The 23,448-nt window shown below is 49.2% G+C and overlaps 2 protein-coding genes across 2 annotated transcripts; both read right to left on the reverse strand.

Moving 5' to 3' along the window:
• Positions 1-601: 601 nt before the first annotated feature.
• Positions 602-9,476, reverse strand: LOC124697549 (polygalacturonase-like). The gene is made up of 2 exons (XM_047230123.1): positions 8,285-9,476; positions 602-711 (listed from the first exon to the last, which is right to left on the reverse strand). The coding sequence occupies exons 1-2, from the start codon at positions 9,474-9,476 to the stop codon at positions 602-604; spliced, it is 1,302 nt and encodes a 433-aa protein (XP_047086079.1).
• An 8,998-nt stretch (positions 9,477-18,474) lies between these two features.
• On the reverse strand, positions 18,475-19,755 carry LOC124697550 (polygalacturonase-like). The gene has a single exon (XM_047230125.1). It carries the CDS (start codon positions 19,753-19,755, stop codon positions 18,475-18,477), a length of 1,281 nt encoding a protein of 426 aa, XP_047086081.1.
• Between the last annotated feature and the right edge of the window lie 3,693 nt (positions 19,756-23,448).

The following is a 23,448-nucleotide window of genomic DNA, read 5'->3' on the forward strand; positions in this document are numbered from 1 at the left end:
AGGCCTTCAAACTCAGTTAACTGTCTAATTGATGCCATACAAAAATCTTCACTCTCCCAAGATGTAAATATAAAAAAATACAAATTTATAAGAAGATATTTGTATTCCCTGGCCAGAAGATTAATTAATAGACATCATAAACTTAACAGCTTTGCTAATTCTCAGCTCTCAGTCGAGTCCTGCACCACTAGATTGCCATTGTGATTTATCTATTTATGAGTTGCAAGTCAGTTGCAACTGAAATTATTTTAATTGCAAATGAGGTCGCAACTAGAAAAAATAGCTCGAACTTTTGGATTTGCTTGCAATTCTTGCTAATCGTGAGTTGTAATTGAGATTAAATGCCATCACCTGATTGAGAACTAAGTTAATTATCATTCAAGTGAGAATTAATCACACCCCAAAACTTAAAGTGCTAAATATTGTACATTTCTGAAGAACCTTACAAGAATATGACTTGAAACAATTTGATATATTATTACGATAGTGGCTGCACATTGCCCATTATTGGTAGCTTAGTTGTATGAACAAGTAGGACTAAATCTTTCTGAATTTTTATACAAGTTCCATAGATGCCAATTAAAATATTAATTTTCCACTTCTACTCGGATTCGTTACTTTTACAGGGTAGTGGAACAACGTTTCCTGATTTTCTCCATTTTGCATTTTGACATGTGCTTTCAGTGTCACCCTTTTTTTTAAACTGAAGGCCTTAGCCCTGCTTTAAATTAATAAAGCAACATAATCATACATAGTTGGGATACATAACGAGCCATCGCTCCCACATAGCACATAATCAGCGTACAAGGTCCCCAGACCTAACAAAGTCTAAAGCTCAAGATGCAAATAGCAGACTGATAACAGGTTCAAACATAGCATCAGACACCATCCCCCGTGTACATGGCGGAGATGAAGACATGGCGACATCAGGAGCCCATCGACACCGCCAGGTCCGTATGCATCCGCCGTAGAGAGTCCATCGCCGCGTCCACGAGGCCTCAATCCTTCCACTTCACCAGCATCCTCCATTGCTGCATGTAAACGATCATTTTGAATAAGGCGTCAGCCGGTTTGCCAATAAGAACCCCTTCCATAGTTAGCTTATTGCGAATATTCCATAAGGCCCAAGCTAACGCCGCGAAGGAGTACCAAACTACTCGTCTATACGCCCCAGCCAAGCCGTGTGAGATAGCCAGGAAATCACCTGCCCCGCAGGGTTCCAAGAACAATGTAGGAGCTCCCTAACTCCCGCCCATAAGAAGCGGGCCAAAGCGCACTTGAAGAAGATATGATCGCAGTCTTCCGGTTCCCCACAGAGTGCGCACAACCCATTAGACGGACCTTTCCGTTTGGCCACCTGCAAGGAGCAAGGCAGTTTGCCCCAAAGGAGTTGCCACAAGAAAACCCTTATCCTAGGTGGCACCCGAGTCCGCCAAACCTCCCTAAAGTGTGTGACCGCCGCCCCCGCGATAGCCGGCAGTAGAGAGACTTAGCGGTGAAGTCACCGAAGCCTCCAAGCGCCAAGAAACCAAGTCATCCTCGGCGCTAGCCCGAGTGAAGTCAAGCTCCCCGGTAAGGTTGTCCCATTCAACCGTCTCAGCCGGGGAGAAAGGACGTCTAAACTGCAGACGCCAACCCGGGCCATCCCTAGCCCCCAACACCGTAATGAAAGGTGAAGTGCAGCAGCTAAAAAGCACCGGATACCCGTCCCCGAGCGGAGAGGTACCTAGCCACCAATCAAGCCAGAAAAACGTCCGCTTCCCATTGCGGACGCTATGTTTCGCGCCAAGTTTGAAATACCACTTGACCTTCTGGATAGAATTCCAAAATTGCGAACCCTTGGTAGGCACCAGGGGAGAGAAAAGGTCATTCTCCCCAAGGTACTTAGCTCTAATCAGCTCAGCCCAAAGCCCATCAGCATTGTGGTAGAGCTTCCAAACCCACTTAAGCATAAGCGCGATGTTCATATGCCTAGTGTTGAGGATACCCAAACCCCCCGCCTCCTTAGGCCGGCACACCGTTGCCCAATCAACCATGTGGTATTTGCGCTTATCCCCCACTCCTTCCCAAAAGAAGCGGGAGCGGACCTTGTCAAAGGCCGCGTGCGTTGAGTCAAATAGCATGAACAGACTCATCGCAAACAGAGGAAGGCTCGACAGTGTGGAGTTCGTCAGCCTCCGAGCGGCCAGCGAAGCCAAAAACTTCCCCGCCACGGGTCGACCCGTTTTGCTACCTTGGCCGTAAGGAACTCCTGGTCCGAGGCGCGTAGCGACTTGTTGCTAAGGGGCAATCCCGTGTATTTAATGGGGAATGTCCCCAAGCGACAATTGAGGAGCCGAGCTACCCGCTCCTCGCTCCAAAGGCGTGGTCCCTACCACAACCACCTCACTTTTGGCAAGGTTGATCTTTAGGCCGGACATCGGCTCGAAACTAATCGAGACAAGCTTGAGATTGGCAATACCCTCGTCCGTCGGCTCAATCATCACCATCGTGTCATCCGCATATTGCGGGTGGGTGATTCCCCCCGGAATCAAGTGCCGAACCAGACCCAAAATGTGTCCAGCCTCCCCGGCTTTCGACAAGCATGGCTGCCAAAGCGTCAACCATGAAGTCAAAGAGAATAGGGGACAGCGGGTCACCCCGCCCGACCCCTCCGGCATTGCGGAAGAAGGGGCCGATTTCCCCATTCACATTCACCGCCGTTTGGCCGCCCGAGACCAATTGCATTAGGCGATGAACCATCGTGGCGTAGAAACCCTTCCGGCGAAGAACTTCGCGCAGAAATCCCAATCAACCCGGTCATAGGCCTTCTCAAAGTCTAACTTGAGGAAAAGGCCCCCTAGCCTTTTAACCCGCAACTCATGAGCGATCTCGTGCAAGGCCAACACTCCCTCGTGAAGGGCCCTGCCCTTAATAAAAGCAATCCGTGAGCGGTCTATCGTCCTATGAGCTAACGGAGCGAGGCGAGACGCATAAGCCTTAGACACAAACTTAAAAATAACATTGATAAGCGCTATAGGGCGGAACTGCTAATAGAATCTGCCCCTTTTACTTTAGGAATCAAGGAAAGGATCCCAAAGTTCAGCCGGGAGATATCCACCCTCCCTAGGGCAAAATCATTCGTAATCTGGAAGACAAGGGGTCTCAAAGTTCCCCGTAACCTCAAGAAAAAGGCCACCGGCATGCCATCCGGGCCGGGGGCCGAATCCACTTTCATATCATGTAGAACGGCATCTAGCTCCTCTAAGGTGAAGGATCTTTCCAGCTCCAAGTTTTCTGCGTCGGATACACGTTTAGAGGATGGCCAAAGGTCATGAGCCAGGGTGAAGGCCCTAGCCTCGCCCGCTGAGCCCATCAGCTGGCGGTAGTAGTCATACACATGTCCCATGATGGCGGTCTGGTCCGAAAGCTCACCCTCGTTCCGACACCAGACGGGGAATCCCACATTTCCGACGGCGCCCGTTGGCAATTGCGTGGAAGTACGCCGTACAAGCATCCCCTTTGAGAAGCCATTGGATGCGGCTCCGCTGACGCCAATACTCCTCTTCTAAGGAGTCTAGCAGAACAACCTGATCCTCCAGGTGATAGCGGAATGCCCAACCCTCCTCGTCTAACCCTGACGAGTCAGCAAGCGCATCCAGCGCCTCGACCTGAGCCAAGAGCCCAGCCTTACGGTCACGTTTCTCCTTCCCAAGGTTGGCCCCCAACCCTTGAGGAACTGACGTGACAACCTAGCCACGCATAACCAGTGCTCAATCGATCCCCTATGAGGACCGAAGTCATGCAAAAAGGAGCCCAGTTTACCCTTAACTAGGTCCAAGAATCCCGGGATCCCAAACCACCAAGTTTGGAACATGAATCCGGCAGTGCCCACACCTCTCCTCCTCTCCACTTTTAAGTAGGAGAGGAGTATGGTCGAGCCAATACGAGTGATCGCCGTCGGGGAGCATAGCGGAAACCAAGCCTCCCGTGCCGGGGACACAAAAACTCTATCCAACACACACCTCACCGGTGACAGCTGCTTGTTCGTCCAAGTGTATCGCGCCCCTACCCTAGCCACCTCCCTTAGTGACAAGTTCGCAATGGCGTCATTAAATCTATGTACCCCGGGCCAATTAATGTTGGCATTATTCTTATCCCCAGCCCGGCGGATAAGGTTAAAGTCCCCACCCGTAACCACCGGGTCCCGATACGAGCTAACTTCCCTAGTAAGCTCGCCCAAGAACTCGTCGATACGTTGGTGATCCGTCGGTCCGTAGACCAGCACGAACCACCACTTCTTGTTGGTCCTCCGCTGGAGGACATGAGCGCTGAGATAGAAGGTACCCTTCCTCCATACTCCCACCTCAAAGGTCTCATCCCGGAAACCCAGCAACAGGCCCCCGGAGTGCCCTGTCGCTGGCAGCCAATTCCAATTGAATTGACCACCGACCTCAAGCCTGCGAAGCTCAGGGGCCGAAAAATCCTGCCTAATTGTCTCTTGGAGCCCAACAAAATCCACCTTCTCGGAGCGCAGATAATCAAGCATTTGGGACCGTCTCCCGCAGGCCCCAAAGCCCCGAATGTTGTAAATGAGGCCTTTCATCGCTACCCGGCGCGCTTACCCCGTCCCTTACGAGTCGACAACATTGGCCGCTTTGCGCACACACGCTTGGGCTTGCTTCGGAGCGAAGGGCCTTCCCCTCCGGGTCCTCCGACACCGGCGGGCCCTCCGCCGGAACCTCAGCTTGCAGGTCAGCCTCCCTGGCCGCTGCTAGCTGTTCTTCCTTTTCCTTCTTAAAGGCCGCAGCCGCAATGGCTGCCTGGGCATGCTCCCTTGCACGCACCAGGTCGAGAATCTCACACGGAGAGCCCCTGCTCGGGTTGAAAATAATACAACTATCCACTAAAACATTGGAAAGCCTCGCGTCGAGAAGGGAATCAAGAGAAGTGGATTGATGTGTACCCGAGTCCAGGTTCTTGTCCGCAGCCGGTCTCTTGGCCTTCTCCGGCGCTGAAAGGTTGACCGACACCTTGCCGTGCCCGGAGCTCTTCCTCACGGACAGCCGCCTTGTCCGTCTTCTTGGGCGCCCTCGAGTAGGTCGCCGCCGTCTTGGACTTCTCGCCCTCCGCAGCCACCACCGGAACCACCTGACCGACCTCCGGGAGCGACACCTCAGGCATCGGCGAGGATCGCTGCACCCCGTCGCCCCCCCTGGGCCTCTCCAGCGTGGCAGCAGCCAACTCCCCAGCAGTCAGGCGCTCTCCCTGAGCAACCTCCATGGGCGCGGCCATCCCCGAGCCCGACACCATGGCCATGTCAACGCCCCCCTCCAAGGCGGGGTCACAAACCTGCGAGTCCGTCGACCCCTCCGCAGCCTTAGGAGGGGAGGCCACAGGAACCATGAGGGAGCGGGGCTGGCGGAAGGAGGCCAGCACGCCCCCGTCCGCCAGGTTGGACCCGTACTCATCAAGGAAACGCAGCCGCGACTCCGTGTCACCCAGCGGCGGGGCGCTGTGATACCCCCCGGCGCCCGTCCCACCGCCGCGCGCCTCCGTAGCTTGCTCCTTGCCCTTGGGCGTCTCCTGCGGCTTCTCAGCAGCCGCTTGGTTCCTCTTTTCCTTGTCTTTCTTCCCCAGGTCATTCCACTCCTCCTCGGACGGAGACGGATCATCATAGTCTTCATCATCTTGATCATCGTCCCTAGGCGGCGACGGGGCCGGCCCCGCCCCAGAAGTGCCCCCGCCCCTCCCGCCCAGCTCAGCCTTCACAGCAATGTTGTAGCCTTCCCCGTTCACCACCAGCTGCACCGTCCCTTTGATCCGCTCCGGGTACCGGCACTGAAAGCGCATACGGATAGGTTCAGTGCGACATTTGCGCAGGGACAGCTCATCCACCTCCAAAGGGCGGCCAATCAGAACCATAGCAGCCATCAGACGGTCCACCTCCATGAGGTCATCCGGGACGCCAGACAGCTGGACCCACACCGACGGCAGGCTCAGTGAAGGTTTGGGGCTAAGAAACGCCTCCCGAATCTCCACCTCTACCTTGTTGATAGGTAGGAAAAGCTTGCCATGCCTCGTTCCCATGCGAAGCGTGGCCTGCGAAGGAAAACACACCGAGAACTCCGTCTCCGAGAGACGACACACCCGCCAATCCCACTCGCTCGTCAACCAAATCCTTGAGTTCATCGAAATCTGCAGCGGCGACGAGCGGGGTGCCCTTGAACTTGATCACCGCTGTGAAAGCCTCCCCGGTGCTCTTGCCCTTGATCGGGTCCACCTCAATCGCAAAGAAACCAGCCCCCGCAATGGCGTGACCCATAGTCCGTAGCCGGAGGAACTTGCCGCGCGATGTACAATTTGCGGACGCGTGCCCCTCCCTCCACAGATCACACAGATCGGTTCAAAGGTGCACGTCGACTGAAAGTGTCCAGGGCGCCCACACTTGAAGCATTCCGCATCTGCCACAGCGCCCGCCGTAGCTGCAGGCCCAGCCTTGCCCTTGTGCTTACTCGCGCCGCCCTTTCCTGCTGCCGGCCCCTGCCGCCCAGCATTGGAAGACCTGGCGCGGCCCTCGCCGGCCGAACGACGCGGAGCCCTGTCCTCACGCCGCTGTTGGGCATGCCACCCAGCTGAAGGCTGAACCCAGCCCTCTTGAGACTGGTGGTTCCCGCCACCTCCATGACCCTCGTCACGGAAGCCGTTCTGGCCACCTCCTCCCTGGAAGTGCCCGGCCTCACCATCCGGCCGAAAATGGCCAACTTGCTCTTGGCGGTAGGAGCTGCCGCCACCGCTCCCCTGGCGGTAGGAGCCCCCACCTCCGCTGCCCTCCTGACGAAACGGACCGCCGCCGCCACCGCCACCCTCCCCGACGGAAGGGGCCGCCGCCGCCGCCGTTGAAGTTGCTGCCACCCTCCTGGCGGAAGGAGCCCCCGCCTCCGCCCCGAAGTTGCCCTCCCGGCGGAAAGGACCGCCTCCGCCGCCGCGCTCCCGGCGGGAGGAACCGCCACCGCCGAAGTTGCCGCCCTCTCGGCGGAAGGAGCCGCCGCCACCTCCCTCATGGCGGCGACCCCCGTCGAGCCGCCGAGCCGGGCCCCGGCCAGCTGCTGCTTTCACCGTAGCGGCCGCTCCCCCGCCCCTGATTGTAGCCGCCGCCACCACCACTGCTGCCACCCTCCTGCCAGAACCCCGCACCGCCGCCGCCCCCCTCCGCGCGCCGCCCGTCACCGCCCTCACCGTCGAGCCGGCGCTTGTTGCGGCCGTCGCCACCCATCGCCGTCACCTCCGCAAAGGAGCGAGAGAGCGCCGGTGGTTGAAGGGGACGAACAACGAAACGCCTGGAGAAGCGCCGCCGCACCTCCTCTCCTCTTGCAAGAAACCCTAAAGAAGGATCGAAACCCCTTTTTGCATCCGGAGCCACCTCTTAACCCCGATAGAGGCCCCTTCCAGGCCCGTTGGAAAGGAAAGCAAAAGTGGGCCAAGCCCAACAAACGGCCCAGAGCCCCCAGACGAACCTGGCAGCTCGGGGAACTCCTCCAGGCCCGGAACAGCCTTGCTGGCAGGCCGGCCCAAGTCCAGCCCAGGCAGCCTGGCACGGGACGCTCCCCTGCGGGACGCTCCTCCCTCCGCGGTCCCGACCTCAGGCGGCGCCGCAGCCGCCGCCGTCTCCCGCTGGTCGTTCGTCCGCCGATCTCCCGTGACCGGGCCGCAAACCGTCGGAGGAGCCACCCCCGTGGAGCCCCGACCACGCCGCTTCCAGCCAGCATCCCCAAGTCGCCCGAACCTGGGAGATTGGCCCGCCGAGAACCGCGAGCCCTTGCCTCCCGGCGCAAAGGCCCGTCGTCGACGGTGGCGGAGGGAGCCCCCAAGCTCCTCCGCCCGATGGATGAACCCATCCAGCGTAACTGGGGTCACCGGCCGCCGCCGGCCCTCCGCAGAGGACGAATCCCCAGACCCCGACTCCGCGGCCACCTCAGCGCGGCAAGGGTCCTCGCCCGCGTCCTCGTCGTCGGAAACCGCGAGCGCCCAGAAGCGGCCAAGGCTCCGCCCCATGCCCTCACCGGGGGACGGAACAGAGCAGAAGGTGCCCGCCCTGGCCGCCGTCGGGGGCGAGCAGGTCGCCGTCGCCCCGCCATCGCCTTTCGAATCGCCCACACCTGTCCGAACCGCCATCCCAACTCTCAGTGTATGGTACTGTGGTAACATGATGTCAAAATCAGATGATCAGAGCACGTGGTGCTGGTAAATCAGGCAGCGCTAGTTGCCTGATTTAGCTTGGTTTTGAGGTGACCTTCAGTGTCACCCTTGCCACCTTGCAGTTTGAGGTCGATGTCCTGTAAGGCAATGCCAGAGCATGGGAAATTCTTGCTGCAGCTCAACTTAATGGCATCCTTGGAAATGGTAGTCCCTCTAATGTTTTTGAACACCACGTTGCTCACCTCAACTGCCGATTCTTGACTCTTGCACGGCTTGGCCGAGTCGCAGTAGTTCTGGTCAATTATTATTGGGTTTTGCACATTATCCATGATCATGTTCTGGAATACGATATCCTTTGCATATCCACTACCTCCCTGCCACGTCTTGATCCGGGCTCCGTTGGTTGTACCATACAACCGTACGGTGTCAATGTAAATACGGGAAACTTCGGCTCTGGAATTATCATCACCTAAGCTTCCAATGCTGATGCCATGTCCTGGACCGCAAACAACTCTGGTGACATGAAGATTATGGGTTCCACTCTCGATGGACATGCAGTCGTCGCCGGTCTTGATAAGACAGTCTCTGACTTGCACATCTCTGCTGTGAGTGATGTGGATGCCATCGGTGTTCGGACTGGTACCGGGTGCCGTGATTGACAAACGCGCCAATTGCACGTTGCTGCAATCCTCAACCGACAGATGGATCTGCTGGCTGTTTAGAATTTTCAGGTTCTCCACCGTGAGATTGTTGCAGAGATGAAATGTCAAAGCCGTCGGAGCGCCCTTGCAAGGCAGAGCCTTGTTGGTCTTGCAAGAGTTCTTCCACCAAATCTTGCCTTTGCCGTTGATCGTACCACCGCCGGTAACAGTGAGACCGGCGATGCGCTGGATAACAATCCAGTGCCTCCTGTTTTTCTCCCTCCATGCCGACCTGCTCCGAGGAGCGACCAGCGTGCCCTTCACCATGAAGACGATGCTGGATTTGCATGGTCCGGAGAGAGCGATGAACTTGACCAGGTAGCTCTTGCCCTTGGGAACTAGCAGCACTGCCGGCCGCCAAGAGGAGCACGCCGCTTTCCATGCCTTGTCTAGCGCCTGGGTGTCGTCGTGCTTCCCGTCGCCACGGGCACCGTAGTTGTTGATGTTGAACACAACGGAGTTGGCCCCAGGTGCACCGGTGGAGCTCTTCAGCGAGCTGTTAGTCTCTTCGACTAAGCTGGCAGAGCTGGCGGCATTGCAGATGGACAGAAAGAGCAGCACGAGCAAAGGAAACGGCACGAGCTTGGCCGAAGCCATTGATTTGGAGCTGGAATTAAGCGAAGAAGCCTTGTAGCTTGCTTGATATTGGACGGGAGAAGAGGAGCTGTATGAGTAGTGATGGATCGATGAAGTCATGAAGAGGCGCTGGCGGTGCGTATTTATAGGTGCGGTGTTGCTGCTTGCTTGTGATTGAGAGACTAGGCAGGGCAGTTAGGCAGCTCGATGCGTGTGGTGGAGTGGGAATTTCAAAATCTCCAGATGAACGAGTTGCATCACCAGATAAGTAGTGCGCCAAAATTCGTAGACTTGCATGTTTCGCACGACAAAAATCCGCCAGCTTGGTATCTTCTGCTACTTCTTTTCCCCTGATTAGCTTCAGCACTTGCACTCCCATGAATGGGAGCTCGATCGCCGCAGCGTACGGTCACTAACCGGTAACCTTCTTAATTTCTATCGGCTGGTACTAATTAAGGCTTCTTCGAACACACGAAAAGTGCCAACAGATTCACGAACATCCATTACCGTGAACGTATACGTACTGCCGCACGGCACCGCCGTTTCGCCAACAGCTAGCGGGTGTCTCTGCTGGGAGACAGTTGCACGCACAAACTAACATGATCTGCGAGATTTTCCAACAAGTCACATTGTCAAGGAAAGAATGTCAGCTAATGGGAAATGTGTAGTAGTAGCTAATTGATTACGTCAGAGCAATGGCGCGTCATGTAGGCGAACTGCGTGCAAACTGTTCCATCACAGCCTTGGGTCGGCACGGGAGTGAAGTTTGGCGAAGCTGCAAGATAAAGACACCTTAATTCAGTCGCGCTCAAGATTTAGCTCAGCTGGCGAGGAAGTCTGGGCGTTGATAATGTGGAGAGGCCTGGCTGAGAACCTCTTAAGCAGGAATCGTAATCCTCTATTAGAGCTTGTTTGGTACTAGAATTTTTATGAAGATTAGTAAAGATAATCGCCGCAGGGATTGGGTTAAAATCTCTATCTCCAATCAATCCCCAATTCATGAGGTACATGTAATGTATTCAGGATTGAGGAAAATGCAGTAAAATTTGGGGTAAACTGAGGATAAGTGAAAATTAAACTAGGCCAATACTTTAGTGCCAAACATGATTTTAGAAATAAGTGAGGATTTAGGTTTGGTGGGAATTATATCCCCGCTAATACTCCAAGGAACTCTAGTGCTAAACAAAACCTTACAAAGTAAATGAAATTATTTTTTCACGGACACGCGAAAAGCGTGCCAAATCTTTATAGAAGGGAGCAAACAATATACAAGAGACCAACGGGGGATGCGAACATCTGCCCGCGGCCGACCCACACACACCACCCTAGCCTAGGGACCTACTCTCGCAGCATGACTCTCCGCTCCCCTCCTCTCGCAGCCCTCCAAAGGGCGAACTCCTCTAGGACTGACTCTATGATCTGATCGGAAAAAGTTATCCCTTTGCCAAGGAAAAAGTTTGATGGCTGGACTACTAAATTAGAGTAATTTGCCACATTAATAGCTACCAGGAAGACGGTAAGACCTTTCAGTATGCGGTCATACATACCTTAGGACACACAATGGGTGGTGAAGCCAGCAACAAAAACATATGAGGTCAGACTGCCTAGATACCATGGACCATATATAAATATGTATAAAGTGAAATAATTTTATACCCCTCCGATTCATATTAGTTGACACTAATATAGATGTATAGACACATTTTAATTACAGATACATCTATTTGAGTGTGGTCGGTGCATTGCGATAGCGAGTTGACCACTTCTCGATGCGACCACATGTATATGCCATGTGGGACACTTCCATTTTCTGACTGCCCACTAAGAAACTACGAACTCCATCCGTTTCAAATTACCCTGCACATTAGTTTTGGTCAAATTCAAACTTTATAAAGTTTGACCAACCATATGTGAAAAAATACCAAAATCTACAATGTCAAAACAATATTACTTGAACCATCGTGACATATACGTACTTCCGTATTTTGTTCATTTGGTACTATAAATATCCTAATTAAGAAGGGCCACCCAACAAGGGCACCTTGATACATGTAAAATGCATACATGAACTTTGTATTTATTGTGTTAAAATTATTTTAGAATGTTATTATATTTATTAGTACTAACCTACTAATAGTTGCATAATTGCACAAATTCTTGTTTTTCTCTTTGTTTTGTACTAAACACACAAATATGGAAGGAAACCCCTCATTATGGCGAAATCCGGAGTTTTGTGGAATCTGTCCTTCCAGAACAGTTTTCAAAGATTTTCACGAAGACCCTTGAATACGGAGTCCAATGGAAAATTTCAAAACATAAAAGTTGTTGTAAAATTTATGGCAATAATTATAGACATAAAATTCGTCCCAAACAAACTCCGGAAGCCCGTTTTCAAGCCCAATTACTGCAGATTCCAGAAGCACTTCTGGAATCCGAAAGATTGTGACTTGATTGAGTCCAACTCCACCATATATGATGATTTCGGCCAAGTCATGACATTATGGGCTCATAAAGGACAGATAATGATCCTAGTAAAGTTCTAGAGGTGCCCAAGAATCCTTAGATCAAATGGGTATCAATTACATGGCCAAGACGTGTTGCAAAAGTCTATATAAAGAGGGGAAACCCTAAGTTTGGAGGCAGCCACCATAAACCACAAACTTTCCTCCCCCTTAGCCTCCATCTACAAGGGGGAGGGATCATCTACAACACCTTGAAGGTCCACGAAATAAGGGGGCCAAGGGCCGCCTCCCATAGGGAGTCGTCAACGCATCCCTACCACCGGCGCCGTCTCTTCTCCTCGTATGGCTGATGACCCATAATTATAGGGGTTTTATCGTAGTATTTTTTATAGAGAAGAGTGTCGAACCTAACGAGAAGCAGAAGGTATTGAAAATCAGTTTTGATCAAGAATTCACTCTAAACACTAGCAAATAGGTTTTCAGGGGTGTTTGATATTGCAAATAAATAAAGTACGAGTAAATAAAAGACCGTAATAATAATTGCAGCGAGTGACCCGATCCTTTCTATAGCAAAGGAAAACCCAGTTATTTTACTTATGATGACTAAACGTTCCTGAGGACACATGAGAATTTTGTTAAGTGCTTTCGTTTCACGCAGCTGAATAATCTTTATCGGTTTGGTAGGTGTTGTGTGGGTGAACCTATGCTAATGCACTACCCCTACTTGGACTAATGCATACTTGTGATTATACCCCTGGCAAACATCCGCAACTAAAAGAAAATAATTAAGATAAATCTAACCACCACGTCCTTAAACTTTGAGATCCTTCACTCCCTCATGCACTGGTTTCCCAACGGAGGTTTAGGTTTCTGTCACTCCCGCAACCCCACAATTAGTAGCCAAATACACGTTGCATTCCACTAGGTCCATAAAGGTGAAGTATCATGTAGTTGACGTTCACATGACTCCACTAGAAGAATAACACCACAACATAAATATCAAACCATGCATTAAATATTACTCAAGATGGTTCCACTACTAACATCTTAACTTTCATGTCCTCAAGAACTAAACGAACTACTCACAAGACATCATATGCATCATGATCAGAGGTGATATAATGATGAATAACAATCTGGACATAAACTTTAATCCAATGGTTTCACTCAATAGCATCAACTACAAGGAGTAATCGACACCGGGAAAGTTTCCCCTATGAATTAGACAAGAATCAAACCCAAGATGTTACTGCAGGATGGGGTAGAGATGGTGGAGATGATTGTGGTGGTGATGGAGATGATGATGATGATCCCGACGAAGTCCAGCTCGATGACGGTGACGATGGCGATGATTTCCCCCCTCCAGGAAGGAATTTCCCCGGCAGATTTCTGACTACCGGAGAGTGATACGTCTCCAACGTATCTATAATTTCTTATGTTCCATGCTAGTTTTATGACAATACTTACATGTTTTATTCATACTTTATATCGTTTTGATGCATTTTCCGGCACTAACCTATTAACGAGATGCTGAAGCGCCAGTTCCTGTTTTGTGCTGTTTTTAGTTTCAGAAATCCTACACAGGAAATATTCTCGGAATTGGACGAAATTAAGCCCAGGGTCTTATTTTTCCACGGAGTTTCCAGAAGACCGGAGGAGATACGGAGTGGGGCCACGAGATGGCCACACCATAGGGCGGCGCGGCCAAGGAGGGGCCTGCGCCGGCCTATGGTGTGGGCCCCTCGAGCGCCCCCGACTCTGCCCTTTCGTCTACTTAAACTCTCTGTCGCGAAAACCCTATTACCGAGAGCCACGATACGGAAAAAGCTCCAGAGACGCCGCCGCCGCCAATCCCATCTCGGGGGATTCAGGAGATCGCATCCGGCACCCTGCCGGAGAGGGGAATCATCACCGGAGGGCTCTACATCACAATGCCCGCCTCCGGATTGATGTGTGAGTAGTTCATCCTTGGACTATGGGTCCATAGCAGTAGCTAGATGGTTGTCTTCTCCTCATTGTGCTATCATGTTAGATCTTGTGAGCTGCCTATCATGATCAAGATCATCTATTTGTAATGCTACATGTTGTGTTTGTTGGGATCCGATGAATATTGAATACTATGTCAAGTTGATTATCAATCTATCATATATGTGTTGTTTATGTTCTTGCATGCTCTCCGTTGCTAGTAGAGGCTCTAGCCAAGTTGATACTTGTGACTCCAAGAGGGAGTATTTATGCTCGATAGTGGGCTCATGCCTCCATTGAATCCGGGACGAGTGACGGAAAGTTCTAAGGTTGTGGATGTGCTGTTGCCACTAGGGATAAAACATCAATGCTTTGTCTAAGGATATTTGTGTTGATTACATTACGCACCATACTTAATGCAATTGTCTGTTGTTTGCAACTTAATACTGGAAGGGGTGCGGATGCTAACCCGAAGGTGGATTTTTTAGGCATAGATGCATGCTGGATAGCGGTCTATGTACTTTGTCGTAATGCCTTGATTAAATCTCATAGTAATCATCATGATATGTATGTGCATCTTTATTTGTCAATTGCCCAACTGTAATTTGTTCACCCAAGATGCTATTTATCTTATGGGAGAGACACCACTAGTGAACTGTGGACCCCGGTCCATTCTTTTACATCTGAAATACAATCTACTGCAAACTCTGTTCTCTACTGTTCTTTACAAGCAAACATCATTCTCCACACCATATGTTTAATCCTTTGTTTACAGCAAGCCGGTGAGATTGACAACCTCACTGTTAAGTTGGGGCAAAGTATTTTGATTGTGTTGTGCAGGTTCCACGTTGGCGCCGGAATCCCTGGTGTTGCGCCGCACTACACTCCTCCGCCAACAACCTTCACGTGGCCTTCATCTCCTACTGGTTCGATAACCTTGGTTTCTTACTGAGGGAAAACTTGCTGTTGTACGCATTACACCTTCCTCTTGGGGTTCCCAACGAACGTGTGCTTCACGCGTTATCAAGCTCTTTTCTGGCGCGTTAAAAGTTCATACAATTTGAAGCTTACAAATTCATCACAAATTCATGCCTTTCCATACAATGTCAACATTAAACCTAGTGCGATAACAATACCACCTACAAATGCACAAATGTAATTCCAAATTTTTGATTGATCTTCGAGCTCTCTAATCTTCTGGTTCATCCACCTTAGCTCAAAAGCTACCTCTCTGTCAATGCGTGATCCGCCCTGCGTCTCTTCTGCACTAGCTATCGCGGCGACCCGTGTCGTCTGTGGCAGGATGGGCAACCATTCTTCGTGCTCATCTAGCAGCTGATTCATCAGCGTCTGGAGCAAAACATCGACCCAAACGAAGAAGCATTTTATCTGCAAGCACACGAAAGAGATCAACCACATTGAGCACAAACTATGCACAAAATACTGAAATTTCCACTATTCTTACCCCTTTCTCGCTGCTGCACACGTAGAACGGACGATTGGTGTTCTTCGGTGTGCGCGAAATCCTCCGATCAACGGGCGCCCGGCACCGCGGACGAGAGGAGGATCGGCATCTCCATGCGCACCGGAAGCTCGAACCGAGAGGTGGCACGGGAGCTAGAAGAAGACATGGATAGAGGTGGCGCGGGATCTGAACCGTGAGGTGCTTCGGCGGACGGCTGCGCCCTCCGCAGCTCCCGCCGTCGGCGGCGCTCCCCGTCAACAAGGCCCTCTCGGTCGCCCGCGCCGCACCTCTCGCGAGGGGCCGTCTCCAACCCCGTCGATTTCTTCTCACCGCCGCAAGCTCCGCCGCGCGATCAGGGATTTTAAATGGGGTTGAGCTCCAACGGTTGCCTTGTGGGTCCCACGTGAAACGGCCAGCAACGGTCCTCTTTTCAAATGCGTCTCCGCCTGGTCCCACCTGAAACAGCCGGTCCTCTTTTCAAATGCGTCTCCGCCTGGTCCCACCTGAAATAGCCGAGTCAAGGACGTTGACCTGAATGAAACGGCAGACTCACGGAACGAGTCGTTGCACACAGACTAGTGGCAAAACTGAGCACCATTCTGCTCTAGTGGCAAAACTGAGTGTTGCGCGGGGTGTAGTGGCAAACCAATAATTAACCCTTATTTTAGAGATACTCACATGCTTGAACTTTGCGGAATATTAGTTGGCGACGTGCGTGGCCAGAAAAATATATCGGTATCCCAACCAGGTTGTGCTAATGCAAGTGCGTCGGTTAGGTAGATTGCAATTCTTTGTAAGATCAATTTTATCTTATGCGACTGAACCATTTTACCCTCCGACGATGGCGGCATGGACCAAGGATCAATAACAGACACAGTACATTCATGCTTATCGACGGAGAACAAATTAAATTGACCCGTGGATGCATAAGGGAGAAAAACCTTCAAAAGGACAACCATTAGAAACACATGTAATGTGACACTGTTGGATAAGTGAATATCTTTACCAAGTTGTGTGATGCGATTTTGTAGTCTATCCCAGGCCAACTATTGAACAATGTTGCTAGGGACTGTATATTTGGCTTTACTCGGTATTTTTTACCTCGTGTGGAATCCACCATCACCGTCTGAGAAAAAAAACTGTTTAGAAACATAGTGATAACAATGAAAATACTAGATTGTAGTAACTTACACAAAAGCGTAGATCCATGTAGTGTACATCAGTCTCTGCTATCTGTAGGATCTCGTCGCACGCCGGCGAGAAAAAGCTGAGACATAGTTCATGTTTTTTTTTGCTTCGGTGATTGATTAGACGTTTGGTACAAGGATGAGGATCGTGCAATGAAGGAAAGTGTCTTCCTGAAGTGTATCGTGATTGATTTGATTCGCGTCAACATGGCGACTTTCCTACTGTGATTGATTTGATTCGCGACAACATGTGATTGCCTAATTTGATGTACGTGATATGTGATTGCCTAATTTGATGTACATGTGATACGTGTGATTGAGATGTTACCATATTTTCATGTACGTGTGATATCGTGTGATCTTTATATACCATAATTTTCATGTACGTGTGATCGGACGAAGCGGAGTAGGGAGAATAGATTTGATGGCCAGGATCTTTTCGGTGACTACCACCAAAGTGCGTTGAGTTTCAAACGACCAACTCCCATTTAATTGTAAAGATTATCAGTTTCTAAATTGCAAACGAAGTGATTTTCAGTTTTGGACACAAAGATAGTTAGAGATCTCCAGCCGCGTCACCCCAAAGCGCTCAGGATTTAGCGTTTGGGGACGCATTTTCTTCATGCAGCGTTTGGGGGACGTCACTCCCCAGCCGCGTTTCCCAAACGCGCCCCCCCAAACTTGTTCGTGTGTCAATGACGCGTCAGGTCCGCCACTCCCCGTCTTGTTTATCGCTTTGTCCGGTATCCCCGGAGCATACTCTGTGGAGCATGGACAACCTCGGGACGCCGGATAACGTATTGGACCGTGCCGGACGGAAAGAGCCTTTGGGGTGCGCGACCGAGGACGAAAAAATATCCGACGCGCCCCAAAAACCTTTGGGGGCACGGCTAGAGATGCTCTTAGATGTTACTCCAAAGGTTTCGAAATTGCATTGGTATGTTTTTTTCAAATACCATGTAAAATCATTAACGACATGTTTTTATTCACATGAGTAAAATTAATCAATGAACAACAGAACCTAGACAAAGGTTATAGACACCACTATACGTTTGACCCTTTTTCACTTAACTACCACTTCTTGTACAAGCAAAATCTTGTGTTTCAAAGCTATTGCATCATTTCTTAGACTGAAGGTAAAACAAGACAGAACAAGGCATGAATATATCTTTGACCTTTATATGAGTTGTCTCAGCGATATTTCTTAACCCAGATAGTAAATCATATCTTACATGAGCTCTCTTCAGCGGTTCACAAAACGTAAAAAATATGAATTGTCTTGTTTAGGGTTGCTTTGCCATCGGACTAAGAACTCTAAAAGAAAACGAGCAAAACATCAAGGCCTTCAAACTCAGTTAACTGTCTAATTGATGCCATACAAAAATCTTCACTCTCCCAAGATGTAAATATAAAAAAATACAAATTTATAAGAAGATATTTGTATTCCCTGGCCAGAAGATTAATTAATAGACATCATAAACTTAACAGCTTTGCTAATTCTCAGCTCTCAGTCGAGTCCTGCACCACTAGATTGCCATTGTGATTTATCTATTTATGAGTTGCAAGTCAGTTGCAACTGAAATTATTTTAATTGCAAATGAGGTCGCAACTAGAAAAAATAGCTCGAACTTTTGGATTTGCTTGCAATTCTTGCTAATCGTGAGTTGTAATTGAGATTAAATGCCATCACCTGATTGAGAACTAAGTTAATTATCATTCAAGTGAGAATTAATCACACCCCAAAACTTAAAGTGCTAAATATTGTACATTTCTGAAGAACCTTACAAGAATATGACTTGAAACAATTTGATATATTATTACGATAGTGGCTGCACATTGCCCATTATTGGTAGCTTAGTTGTATGAACAAGTAGGACTAAATCTTTCTGAATTTTTATACAAGTTCCATAGATGCCAATTAAAATATTAATTTTCCACTTCTACTCGGATTCGTTACTTTTACAGGGTAGTGGAACAACGTTTCCTGATTTTCTCCATTTTGCATTTTGACATGTGCTTTCAGTGTCACCCTTGCCACCTTGCAGTTTGAGGTCGATGTCCTGTAAGGCAATGCCAGAGCATGGGAAATTCTTGCTGCAGCTCAACTTAATGGCATCCTTGGAAATGGTAGTCCCTCTAATGTTTTTGAACACCACGTTGCTCACCTCAACTGCCGATTCTTGACTCTTGCACGGCTTGGCCGAGTCGCAGTAGTTCTGGTCAATTATTATTGGGTTTTGCACATTATCCATGATCATGTTCTGGAATACGATATCCTTTGCATATCCACTACCTCCCTGCCACGTCTTGATCCGGGCTCCGTTGGTTGTACCATACAACCGTACGGTGTCAATGTAAATACGGGAAACTTCGGCTCTGGAATTATCATCACCTAAGCTTCCAATGCTGATGCCATGTCCTGGACCGCAAACAACTCTGGTGACATGAAGATTATGGGTTCCACTCTCGATGGACATGCAGTCGTCGCCGGTCTTGATAAGACAGTCTCTGACTTGCACATCTCTGCTGTGAGTGATGTGGATGCCATCGGTGTTCGGACTGGTACCGGGTGCCGTGATTGACAAACGCGCCAATTGCACGTTGCTGCAATCCTCAACCGACAGATGGATCTGCTGGCTGTTTAGAATTTTCAGGTTCTCCACCGTGAGATTGTTGCAGAGATGAAATGTCAAAGCCGTCGGAGCGCCCTTGCAAGGCAGAGCCTTGTTGGTCTTGCAAGAGTTCTTCCACCAAATCTTGCCTTTGCCGTTGATCGTACCACCGCCGGTAACAGTGAGACCGGCGATGCGCTGGATAACAATCCAGTGCCTCCTGTTTTTCTCCCTCCATGCCGACCTGCTCCGAGGAGCGACCAGCGTGCCCTTCACCATGAAGACGATGCTGGATTTGCATGGTCCGGAGAGAGCGATGAACTTGACCAGGTAGCTCTTGCCCTTGGGAACTAGCAGCACTGCCGGCCGCCAAGAGGAGCACGCCGCTTTCCATGCCTTGTCTAGCGCCTGGGTGTCGTCGTGCTTCCCGTCGCCACGGGCACCGTAGTTGTTGATGTTGAACACAACGGAGTTGGCCCCAGGTGCACCGGTGGAGCTCTTCAGCGAGCTGTTAGTCTCTTCGACTAAGCTGGCAGAGCTGGCGGCATTGCAGATGGACAGAAAGAGCAGCACGAGCAAAGGAAACGGCACGAGCTTGGCCGAAGCCATTGATTTGGAGCTGGAATTAAGCGAAGAAGCCTTGTAGCTTGCTTGATATTGGACGGGAGAAGAGGAGCTGTATGAGTAGTGATGGATCGATGAAGTCATGAAGAGGCGCTGGCGGTGCGTATTTATAGGTGCGGTGTTGCTGCTTGCTTGTGATTGAGAGACTAGGCAGGGCAGTTAGGCAGCTCGATGCGTGTGGTGGAGTGGGAATTTCAAAATCTCCAGATGAACGAGTTGCATCACCAGATAAGTAGTGCGCCAAAATTCGTAGACTTGCATGTTTCGCACGACAAAAATCCGCCAGCTTGGTATCTTCTGCTACTTCTTTTCCCCTGATTAGCTTCAGCACTTGCACTCCCATGAATGGGAGCTCGATCGCCGCAGCGTACGGTCACTAACCGGTAACCTTCTTAATTTCTATCGGCTGGTACTAATTAAGGCTTCTTCGAACACACGAAAAGTGCCAACAGATTCACGAACATCCATTACCGTGAACGTATACGTACTGCCGCACGGCACCGCCGTTTCGCCAACAGCTAGCGGGTGTCTCTGCTGGGAGACAGTTGCACGCACAAACTAACATGATCTGCGAGATTTTCCAACAAGTCACATTGTCAAGGAAAGAATGTCAGCTAATGGGAAATGTGTAGTAGTAGCTAATTGATTACGTCAGAGCAATGGCGCGTCATGTAGGCGAACTGCGTGCAAACTGTTCCATCACAGCCTTGGGTCGGCACGGGAGTGAAGTTTGGCGAAGCTGCAAGATAAAGACACCTTAATTCAGTCGCGCTCAAGATTTAGCTCAGCTGGCGAGGAAGTCTGGGCGTTGATAATGTGGAGAGGCCTGGCTGAGAACCTCTTAAGCAGGAATCGTAATCCTCTATTAGAGCTTGTTTGGTACTAGAATTTTTATGGAGATTAGTAAAGATAATCGCCGCAGGGATTGGGTTAAAATCTCTATCTTCACACAATCCCCAATTCATGAGGTACATGTAATGCATTCGGGATTGAGGAAAATGCAGTAAAATTTGGGTAAACTGAGGATAAGTGAAAATTAAACTAGGCCAATACTTTAGTGCCAAACATGATTTTAGTAATAAGTGAGAATTTAGGTTTGGTGGGGATTATCCCCGCTAATACTCAAAGGAACTCTAGTGCTAAAAAAAACCTTACTAAGTAAATGCAATTATCCCTTTGTCAAGGAAAAAGTTTGATAGCTGGACTACTAAATTAGAGCAACTAGATAATACCCCGCGCGTTGCGGCGGAACTGTATGCTACAAAATGAAATTACTGGAGAAAGCGTGAACCGGAACAATATAACCAATAAACCAAGGACCGCATATACATCGGGAGAATACGCTCCCATGTTGTATAAAAGACAATAGAATATCATAGTCAGGAAGACTTCAATACCTAATAGCATAGAAAAAGTATAGTAAGACAAATGGGTATATAGTATATACATTGAAAAATAAATGATGTCCGCAGTTTGGGCGGAACATAAAGTATTTTGTATCTTCCAAGTGAACAAAAACCGTTTGGATTTTGTAGGAAAGGAAGGTGCACCCGAGATCAAGTACTTGATTGGATGGAAGCACATTCATATATCATTATCAGGTCGACGATTTCTGCATTTCAAGGAAGACCAGAAACAATTTAGTTTCAATTCAAGCAGTGATTGAAGGAGAGAAACACAATATAATAATGGAGAAGAACATATGTTTGATCATGTACTGAACATATTATGAAGACAGAAATTAAAAATGATCATCCGATGATGTTGTATAAGCAAACTAAAAGGTATTTATTTCCTTCGGGTACTCATCTACCCATCTAATTAAACACAAACATTATTTGCTAGTTTGGTCATGTCCCCTCTAATCTGCAATGGAAAAGAAAAGGCAACCTTTTGTAATAAGTGTGTAAAAGCTGCTAGCAACTATTGGCAGTAAGTAATAGGAATTTAGGATATCAGCATTTTAACTCGAGATTCCTCTTTCCATGCACAATCAGATAAAAAGAGAAGAGCAATCAAATGTACGAATATTTACCCAAGATCTGACAATACAAACCTTAGGTGGTCACAGGCTTCAATATCTTGCAAACCTGAACATACTAAACGATCAGAAGTGCAAATTTCTTGTTCCCTGATGTAAAGTTCATTCTTGGTCTCCACCTGAACCAAACGGAGCAAATAATGTAAAATCAAGGTCACATGCCGTGAAAAATAAAAAGCTTTTTAGTAGTTTGTTGTAATTGAAGGGTAAGATAAAAAAAAGGCAATTCCCTTCACTACATGGTCCTTGCTACTTGCTAGATGCTATGTGCTTGTAGAACCCTTTGACTCTTTGAGGGAAGTGATAGTAAATGACCGGTAGCTGCAGATTGTGCAAGATGGAGAATTCCTCAATAGATGTACGAACTACGAAGCCAGTAACCGGGACGAATTAATGGGTGTTATCCTCCATGATCTTCCGAATTGCAAGACAAACTGGCCAACTTCACTGGCGGCCTGCTACAGAAAGGCGGGAGATGGCATATACTTCCAGAGCCAGCAAACCACGAGGCCCATCGCCACAGCGAGGTGGATGCAATGGTAATCGTAGGCAGGGCTGACCCACGAAGACTATGAATCTGAATACACAACTGATTGTGAGAACCGGAGTGCCAAAACTCAGTCATGACAATGACCATGCTTGGGTTCCTGGGAACAGAGCAGGAGGATATTTGACGAAGTGATGGGCAGGAAATCACGGTCGAGCAAGGTGAATTTATGGGAATACTTGGGACAGGGGAGGGGAGAAGACGGCACAGAGGGGCCTACTGGTATGCTTGCAATAATTTCTTGTGCATCTATTCTAGTATTTCTCACGGAATCACGGGGAGAGGAAGAAGAGAGGGTTATCGTAGACATTGATTGAGAGGAAGAGTTTGTTAGACTATCCAGATTCTACTCAGTGGAAAACAGAAACAATGCTCCGTGGAGATGGGCCGAATAATGGCCTTCAATTATGACGCATGAACAACATCAAAACAGAACGGTGATTTGTCAATTGTCATTTAAAAGAAAAAAAGAAAAAAAAACTAAAGTTGCTGACGGGGCATGTAGCTGAGTTGGATAGGCTGCATGTTGAGAGAAATAGTTTAGTGGGGATGAACTTCTTACTTATATAAGATTTGCCACATCAATAGCTAACAGGAAGACGGTAAGACCTTTCAGTATGCGGTCATACATACCTTAGGACACACAATGGACCATATGAGGTCAGACTGCCTAGATACCATGGACCATTAAATATGTGTAAGGTGAAATAATTTATACCCCTTCGATTCATATTAGTTGACACTAATACAGATGTATAGACACATTTTAATTACAGATACTTCTATTTGAGTGTGGTCAGTGCATTGCGATAGCGAGTTGACCACTTCTCGATGCGACCACATGTATATGCCATGTGGGCCCCTTCCATTTTCTGACCGCCCACTAAGAACCTATGAACTCCATCCGTTTCAAATTACTCTGCGTATTAGAGCATCTCTAGCCGTCTCCCTGGGAAGTCCCTGATGTCTACGCACGCTTCTAATCCTGTAGACAGTGTGCTCCAAGAGCAGAGGTTTGTAGAACAGCAGCAAGTCTCCCTTAAGTGAATCACCCAAGGTTTATCGAACTTAGGGAGGTAGAAGACAAAGA

This window comes from Lolium rigidum, chromosome 3, assembly GCF_022539505.1.
Source record: "Lolium rigidum isolate FL_2022 chromosome 3, APGP_CSIRO_Lrig_0.1, whole genome shotgun sequence".
NCBI lineage: Eukaryota > Viridiplantae > Streptophyta > Magnoliopsida > Poales > Poaceae > Lolium > Lolium rigidum.

Excerpts from the sequence above, each read along its gene's own strand:
- LOC124697550 (XM_047230125.1), bottom strand. The coding sequence starts at position 19,755 with ATGGCTTCGGCCAAGCTCGTGCCGTTTCCTTTGCTCGTGCTGCTCTTT.
- LOC124697549 (XM_047230123.1), bottom strand. The coding sequence starts at position 9,476 with ATGGCTTCGGCCAAGCTCGTGCCGTTTCCTTTGCTCGTGCTGCTCTTT. Across the intron at positions 712-8,284 it reads CAAACTGCAAGGTGGCAAGG|GCCTTCAGTTTAAAAAAAAG; the intron begins GTGACACTGAAG and ends AGCAGGGCTAAG.